Source organism: Panicum virgatum, chromosome 2K (assembly GCF_016808335.1).
Source record: "Panicum virgatum strain AP13 chromosome 2K, P.virgatum_v5, whole genome shotgun sequence".
NCBI classification, from domain to species: Eukaryota; Viridiplantae; Streptophyta; class Magnoliopsida; order Poales; family Poaceae; genus Panicum; species Panicum virgatum.
In genome coordinates, this window is record NC_053137.1 from 66,427,913 (window position 1) to 66,436,820 (window position 8,908).

At 47.4% G+C, this 8,908-nt stretch overlaps 1 protein-coding gene across 1 annotated transcript; it reads left to right on the forward strand.

The window, feature by feature from the left end:
• The first annotated feature begins 1,128 nt into the window (after nucleotides 1-1,128).
• Nucleotides 1,129-3,769, forward strand: LOC120694739 (elongation factor 1-alpha-like). The gene is made up of 3 exons (XM_039977961.1): nucleotides 1,129-1,288; nucleotides 2,088-2,561; nucleotides 2,676-3,769. Exons 2-3 carry the CDS (start codon nucleotides 2,100-2,102, stop codon nucleotides 3,555-3,557), a joined length of 1,344 nt encoding a protein of 447 aa, XP_039833895.1. The 5' UTR covers nucleotides 1,129-1,288; nucleotides 2,088-2,099; the 3' UTR covers nucleotides 3,558-3,769.
• Nucleotides 3,770-8,908: the final 5,139 nt, after the last annotated feature.

Consider the following 8,908-nt stretch of genomic DNA (forward strand, 5'->3'; position numbering starts at 1 on the left):
CGTCGATATAATCTGTAATCAGTCTTAGACGCCAATGAAACAGAAAACATTGTAGGGCCTAGTGTGAGCTTCACCGCAACTGGGAAGAAAAACAGAAAAGTAAAACTAGAACTCAAAGAGGCTGCTACTCTGCAGCAAGCCAGCAGCCAGATGGGCATGGGCCACGGCCGCCCAGTTCCTTCCCTATCATCACAACTTCCGTCCGGCTGCATGGCCAAAACTTTTAAAACGTTTAAATCTGTATAGTAGTTTTTATAGCCCGGATTGAATTTTGAGGAGGAAGTACATATATATACGCGTAACAAATATCCTCGCGATAGATTCACCGCAAATACGGTGATCGCACAGCGCAACGTGGACCATGGCTTTACCACCAAGCGATGCGATCGAGCCCAAAGTGGGCCCAGGGACTGACGTGGCGGTGTGTTTGACTTGCCTCTCCGGCCATAATTAACGAGAAAAAGAAAAAAAGGGAAAAGATAAATGATGCTTTTTTTTAGCAAAAAGATAAATGAGGCTGAGTAGCCGCTACGAAAGGAAGAGAATGCGGTGGCGTCGGGGATGTCTATTCCTAGCGCGCGCGAGGGCCAGCTCTGCTATCGCAGAAGGATTGCAGCAGGCTCCCCCACCAGCCACGGAGCCACATTGGCACCTGCTGCATGCACAGCACTTTCTTCTTACATACCAGTATTGAAAAATTATGAATACATTATATTTGGATGATTTGTTTAATTGGAGTAACTTGATGGTGAAACTAGAAAAAATTTGGTGTTCCACCCTAAAAATATAAATTATTCTAGAACAAATAAAAATATTCATAAAAAATAGAAATTGTTTTGAGAAGAAAACAAAATGTTCCAAAACAAAACAAGTTGTTCTAGAACAAATAAAAATGTTTGATAAAAAATATCATCTAAACATAGTCAAGTGTGGTCTAGTTTTGAAGATCTTACCGAAAAAAATGTAATGGTGCAATCAGAACTTAATTTGAATAATTGGTTTGTGATGTAGCACATTTTTTTATTTGAGTATTGGTATTGTACGGAGTCCAAAGCAGTTCAGCTCTGCGGCAAAGTGCTTTCTGCGATGGATCGGCGCCCGCTCGCATATGCGACAAATAGAAATTGCCGGTGGCGTCCGTAGGCGCTACGAAAGCTTTGGATGAGTTGCGCTATATAAACAGAGCCCCTCCCTCCCACCTCGATGCAACCACCGCCCTGCCCTCACCTGTTGACTTGCTCCAATTGGCCTTGCTCGTCGTCATCTCCACCCACCTTGAGCTCGAGAGGTAACCGATGAGCTGCTCCCCATCTCCCCCTCCATCGCTCAATCTGCTCACTGATTATTATTTTTACAGTACTTCTGTTGTAGTTCTCTGATTGTTCCTTTATACGCGTATATATTTTGTTTGATGTGCCCTGTTCCCCAAAATTGAAAAATCCTGCAGTAGCATCGATCGCTCATGAGGTTTCTAGAGTAGAATTCAGTTTAATCATCATCCGCCGCAATAGGATAGGTTAGCAAACTGGAGATGCATAAGTGAGTGCCTATTGTCTAATGGTAAAGACTGAGGGTCTCCTTGCGGGGCCTTCTGATATAGGTTCGAATCCTATTGGGCGCTTCGATTCGATTGTTCTTGAGTCTCGAGAACACACGAAAATTATTGTTATTATTCCTGTGCATCTCCAGTTTGCTCCACTGCCAGATTAGATTGCCATGGCAAGTACTCGCCTCGCCTGCTAATCCTCCTGTTCACGGATTAGATGCTTAGCATGGCAGTCTTGATCGATCTTCATCAATTCGGGTACTATTGTCTGTGTTGAATCTACACATTTTAATTGCTACTTACTATCTCGTGTTGAATATGATAGTATTACAGATGAATATTGGGTCCCGTAGCTTGCTCAATATATATGTAGTATTACAGATGAATATTGGGTGTTTGCTTTGTTGATGACTAACTATGCAATCTGTTCCAACAAATAATCAATCTATTGTCATGCTGCTCATGCCTCTGCTGTCCAGTGTCCACAGCTCTGATGTTAGATTTTGGGTGTTGGACAATTTTTATGTTCTTGTGCTTACAGGCCTTTCTAGCCATGGGTAAGGAGAAGGTTCACATCAACATTGTGGTCATCGGCCATGTCGACTCTGGCAAGTCCACGACCACCGGCCACCTCATCTACAAGCTGGGAGGCATCGACAAGCGCGTCATCGAGAGGTTCGAGAAGGAGGCCGCCGAGATGAACAAGAGGTCCTTCAAGTACGCCTGGGTCCTCGACAAGCTCAAGGCCGAGCGCGAGAGGGGCATCACCATCGACATTGCCCTGTGGAAGTTCGAGACCACCAAGTACTACTGCACAGTGATCGACGCTCCCGGACACCGTGACTTCATCAAGAACATGATCACCGGGACCTCCCAGGCCGATTGCGCCGTGCTCATCATCGACTCCACCACTGGTGGCTTTGAGGCAGGCATCTCCAAGGACGGCCAGACCCGTGAGCACGCCCTCCTTGCCTTCACGCTTGGTGTCAGGCAGATGATCTGCTGTTGCAACAAGGTAACAAACAGTATATAAACTGTTTCAATCGTTGATTGCTTGCTCTTGGTTTGATGATCCATTCTGCTAGTCAGTTGCTAACGAAACAAAGTTTGTACTGAATTTTCACTTCAGATGGACGCCACCACTCCCAAGTACTCCAAGGCTCGGTACGACGAGATCGTCAAGGAAGTGGCGTCGTACCTGAAGAAGGTGGGGTACAATCCGGACAAGATCCCCTTCGTGCCCATTTCCGGGTTCGAAGGTGACAACATGATCGAGAGGTCGACGAACCTGGACTGGTACAAGGGCCCGACCCTCCTGGAGGCGCTGGACCAGATCAACGAGCCGAAGCGGCCGTCGGACAAGCCCCTCCGCCTTCCCCTGCAGGACGTGTACAAGATCGGCGGCATCGGCACCGTCCCGGTGGGCCGCGTGGAGACGGGCGTCCTGAAGCCCGGCATGGTGGTCACCTTCGCGCCCACCGGCCTGACGACGGAGGTGAAGTCGGTGGAGATGCACCACGAGTCGATGCAGGAGGCGCTGCCGGGCGACAACGTCGGGTTCAACGTGAAGAACGTGGCGGTCAAGGACCTGAAGCGCGGCTACGTGGCGTCCAACTCCAAGGACGACCCCGCCAAGGAGGCCGCCAGCTTCACGGCGCAGGTGATCATCATGAACCACCCGGGGCAGATCGGCAATGGCTACGCCCCGGTGCTGGACTGCCACACGTCCCACATCGCCGTCAAGTTCTCGGAGCTGCTGACCAAGATCGACAGGCGCTCCGGCAAGGAGCTCGAGAGCGCCCCCAAGTTCCTCAAGAACGGCGACGCTGGGTTCGTCAAGATGATCCCCACCAAGCCCATGGTGGTGGAGACGTTCTCAGAGTACCCGCCGCTGGGGCGGTTCGCTGTGCGGGACATGAGGCAGACGGTGGCTGTCGGCGTGATCAAGAGCGTGGAGAAGAAGGACCCAACGGGAGCAAAGGTCACCAAGGCTGCGGCTAAGAAGAAATAAAAATATATAGGTCGATCCGTGCCGTGGATGTTATTATAACATCCCATAAGCTAGCTAGTGGAGTATTTTGGCTAGAAAGTTTGCATTACTGTTATTATATCGTCGGGGTTGTTTATTTGGGTCTCGCAGTGCTTAGTATGTGTCGGTGTCAGTTTCCAGAATCAATATATATGCTATGTTTTTCGCTGAAATCGTGAATGTTTTTTGCTTAAGAATCTAGTCTGCATGGTCTGAAGGCTCGACTCTGTTTTTTTCCAAATGCAGATGGGCTGCCTGGATTGTGCCCTGTGTCCTGTCCAGCATACATCTTTTTTTATTTTTTGAGGTTCTGTCCAGCATACAACTTAGTACTAACTGTGTCCTGTTGTGAAAATTAGGGTGCAGAGTGACAACATATGCTCAACACTTTACACGCACACACACATGTAGACTGCCATTTAAATTCAGTGTGACAGTTGGGCTTGCTTTTGTGAATATATATAACTAACTATGTGAGTATTTCTTACCATTGACCACTTTCCAGGGTACCTATTTCTCATGCATACCTAATTCTAAATACACTGCGACCCTTATGAACTCCAAAATCATGTTGCTAAAATCTCTTGCACTTTCCTATGTTCTTTTCACTCCCTAGTCCCTACTAAGTTAGCCACTTTGGAAAGGTGGCTGCCGCTAAGGGATTTCCATTCTCTGACATTCATGGCTCTCAGCAAGCCAAAACACAAGAACGGAAGAACCCAATAACCAACCATTTGGGGGGCATTTGTGCCGGCAAACCAGCACCTCATGTCCATCAGATCGTGTGCCAACAACGAATGGCTGGACACCGGTGACACTGGATGGATGGATGAATGGATAATAAAGCCGGTAGTCTATGGCCCATGGTCATGGGTCGGCAAAGGGTCGCATCAAAAGCGAAGGTGAAATGTTTTTTTTTTTGGCAGGTGGAGGTGAAATGTTTATCGGAAGTAGAGTGTAGGACAAAAGAAGAAAAAGAATGATGAACTTGAACAAAAGCGAAGCAAAGAAAATGAGACCGCACAAATAGGAAAAACAAGGAATGCTAAAACGATATATATGTTTTTATTTGAACTGAAACGACATGTATTTCAGGGACCGCATCCTTGTCCTGTTCCTGTCGTCCTGAATCCCATCCCGATAGGAAAGGACAGGAAAAAATGGAGTGCATTCTCGCATTGGGCCGTCAGATTGAAACGGGAGTTTGGGCCGGGCTGCACACGAGCGAGAGGGGGAGGTAGTAGCTCCCATGCCCAGCATCACGTAGACATGTATACTACTAGTATTCGAAGTGTAGACACGTCAACTCGGTGCAGGGAGCACGCAACGGCGCCAAGGAAAATGGAGCTGGACTGGCTCTTACTACTTGTCTACTCTTATAAGCATGGCATCTTTGCCAAGCAAAAACTTGGGCCAAATTCAGAGTGAAGCATCTAGTTCAGACTGAAGTCAGTCCGACAGGCAGAGATCACGTAGCCGCAGCATGGCCAAACAACCATTAAAATGAGGGGGTATGGTCCATTGTCCTTTCCTACACGATTAAAAGTGAATTGAAGCCACATTCACTGTTTCTCCGTCACTAAATCTGGCAGCCGTACTAACTGAAGTACACGAATCTGGATGGGAAGTGCCGTAACGTTAGAGCAAAGGAACCAGGTGCAGCGAACAAAACTTCCGAAGAGAGAAAAGGAGGGTCTTTGGTACCATGATTTTATACAAATTTTACTAATTTTTACCAAGTTCTTTTGAATTTTCTTCGAGCGTACTGAGCTCCAATTAAGATGCTGAGCATACACCCTATAGCATTAATGCAGTATTTTTGTTTATTTTTTATATGCTGATTTATCCAGGAATATCCTTTTCAGTTTTCAAGAAACAAGGGATGCAGTGCAAGATGGTACTACAAAGAGCAGCGCAGATGAGCTTGTGCGCATGTGAAAGTAATTGTAGAGATGTTACCAAGAGCTGCAATGGGCTTGACCTGCTGCAATATCTTTAGCCGTACTGACGGGCACCGCACTCTCATCAGGCTCTCAGCTCAGGCGCCTATTTTTCGGATGGATGCTTGTGCTGTGTTCAGATCCGTAAAATTGTGGTAAAAAGTGGTGCATTGGATACTGTAGCACACTGTAGTACTTTTCGTTTATTTATGGTAATTATTGTCCTACCATGATCTAACTAGGCTCAAAAAATTCGTCTCGTCGTGTACATCAAAATTATGCAATTAGATTTTTTTATTTACCTACATTTAATGCTCTAGGCATGAGTCAAAAGAATTGATGTGATAGGTGAATTGTAAAGTTTGGAGAGAGAATTTTTGGAACTAAACACAGCCTTGAAAGCTTTTGTCTCCTCAGATTTCTTTGCAAAGGTTCATTCGGCTGCTTCCTGAATAAGGTCGAAAGTGACAAGATTGGGGTACACCCATCTCAACATGTGATTGTACTGCCTGCAAACATGTGCATTGTAAAAAAAAAGAAAAGAAAGAGAGAGGCTAAAGGCTGCTGCAAAGCTGAGATCTTTCCGCTCACGTTCAGAGCACAATCTTTTTACTGAAAGTACATGGGCAGTTGTTTTTTCGTCAGTCTGTGTGGTTAGGGACTGATTGATGGTGTGATGTGATTAGCCTGACAGGACATTTTACAGTCTGTAATACGATGATGTGGAGAATGATTACACGGTATGGTTCGACATGTTTGGCCATGTGTCACAACCTGAAATTTTTGAATTTCAGGATGTGGTTAAAATTAAAAATAAAACAATATTTTTTTCATAATTTTAAAAATTTCCCAACATTTATTTTCTCCACAGAGGATTTAGTAAAAATAAATAATGATGGTTTGTTTTTATAAAATTTAACGAAAATGTTTTATTGTTGTGCATCCATGCTGCCTTGCATTTGTTATTGTTTGTGGTTCAATTTTGAATTCAAATCTTTGAGTTTGAATTTGAATTGAATTTGTTTGTTTGGTTTTGAGAAAAGAAAAAGGAAAACGTTTTCAGCCCAGCAAATTTTAGCCCGGCCGGCCCAACCCATCTCCCTCTCCCTCCTTTTCCTTTTTCCTTCCCGCGGCCCAAAACCCCATCGGCGGCCCGCTATTTTTTTTCCTTTCCTCCGGCCCAGCCGGCCTTCCCCTCCCGCAGCCCACCGACAGGCGGGGCCTGCCTGTCGGGGTCGTCTCCCCCGCGACGGACGGACTCCCGCGGAGTCCGGCCGCCGCACGCCCCGCGCCGCCCCGCGGCTTGGCCCGCACGCCAAGGCAACCCTAGCCGCCTCTATTTAAGCACCGCGGACCCCCAAATTTGACCTGCTTCCACCTCGCGCCGTCCTCTCGCTAACCCTAGCCGCCGCCGCGCCATTGCCGAGATCGGAGCTCCGCGTCGTGCCGCCGTTCCGCCGCCCCATCTCGACGTACAAGTTGCCCCGGAGCTTCGCGTTGAGGTGGATATGCTCGCCGACCCCTCCTTCATCTTTCTCTTGCCTCCCCTCGCGCGCTATAGTTCGTTGTCATCGCCGCTCCACCTGTAGCCGTCGCAAGCCCCTGTCCGGCCTTCCCTTCGACCACCGAAACCCTAGAGAAGTTCTCCATCGCCTCTGCTCGCTTCCCGGCCAACCTGCTCTCGAATCCGAGCCCGGACGGCCGTTTTGGCCTGCGCCGGCGACCCTGCCGCCGCCTAGCTCGCCGCCGTAGCTCCCTCCGCCGCGTTATCTCGCCGCCCCGAGCACCCAGATGAGTTCGCCGCATCGCTCTCTCCCTCCCCGTCCAAGTTCGAGCCGAATCGAGCCCCGAAGCGTGGAAAACCGTGAAGTCCGGCGACCCCCGCCGCCGCTAGCTCGCCGCCGGCGCAGTGCGCCGCCGCTCCTTTCGCCCCAATCCACCCCAGCCGTTTGATCCTCATCCAACGGCCCCCATTAGATCTGACCCGAGGTCAACAGATCCAATACCGGTCAACAGTGTCCTTTTTGCAAATAAGCCCCTCGATTTTATCAAAATAAACCCGCCGTCCTACGCAGTTGAAAAATATTTACAAAAGAGCCCTTTTATTTATGTTTTAGACCCTGATCTTTTAGGAAAATCTAACCCGCGCGTCCGGGAAGTGTAGTTTTGCTTTCTAACCCTCGCGAGTTAGGTTTAATTATGTTTAAGTCCCTGGTTTCTTTAGAGTTAGCCCCTGGAAGTTCAAAACTCTCACAAACAAGTCTCTGGTGCACTGTTTTAGCCACATCTTTCACGTTTTAACTCCGTTTTCATCGATTCTCGCGCTCACGTGATCCTTGCAACGTGTGCAATAGCTTTATGACCTTGATATCCTCTGTGAGCACAATTTTCTGTGTCTTGCAAATCTTTTCCGCTAGCTCTTAACTCTATAGTTAATCACGATTAGATCCCTGAGTCACCATTTATCTCATAGAATCGTCGTTTTAGTTCCGTTTTCCGTGTTTCTTGCGCCCTCGTAACCGTAGCAGCGAGCCCTATCCTTTAGTGCATTCTTTTAAAGCCTTTCTTTTGTTATGGTGTAATGTTCTTAGTTGTATCTTTTTGTTTGCTTTGTATGTTTGCTCGTTGATTGCTCCGAGTAGAAGGATCGCTGTTCGAAGATTGAAGAATCAAGAATTCCAAGTGAGCAAGAGCAGTAAGAGTAGCTTTTCGTTGGAGAAAGGCAAGTGACCCTAACCATCTTTCTATCTATGCTTATACAAGAGTATTATGATGATTTAATTGGAATATGGAGAACCACCCAAGAAAACCGTACAACCACAATACTATATGGCTCTGGTCTCGGCTAAGTAATTAGATGTACTATATGTTGTGTTGGGGTTGTTTCGCTTGGTGGTTATGAGTTTGTGTTGTGGAGCGGGTGAAGGAAGCTGCGTCTTCTGAGGGACCGCACGGCAGGGACCAACACATACATATAGGGATTCTTTGTAAAGGCCTCGTAGCGTCCCTATGCAATCACACCTCGAAAGTGTGGTATTGTGCCTGATCAGCACATATGCGTGGTTGGGTTCAAAGTTCTTCGGAACTTTTACACGAATTGTGGTGAAAGTGTACAACCTCTGCAGAGTTAAAACTAACCGGTTAGCCGTGCTCACGGTCAAGAGCGGCTTGGACCCTCACATGATTAATAAACGAAGATGGATATAAATCATTTTCTGGTTATTTCTTGTGGCCTTGCTGAGTACCAACCATAAGTGTACTCACCCTTACTTACTGCTGCTCAGAGGAGAAAGTTATGGTGGAGTCTATTGAAGATGTTGCTGAGTTCTAGGCGTACGCAGCCCCCAGTCGATTGCCTGTGAAGTTTGGAGTCTCCGTTTCCAGGATAAGCTG

Excerpts from the sequence above, each read along its gene's own strand:
- LOC120694739 (XM_039977961.1), top strand. The coding sequence starts at position 2,100 with ATGGGTAAGGAGAAGGTTCACATCAACATTGTGGTCATCGGCCATGTC. Across the intron at positions 2,562-2,675 it reads TGATCTGCTGTTGCAACAAG|ATGGACGCCACCACTCCCAA; the intron begins GTAACAAACAGT and ends TTTTCACTTCAG.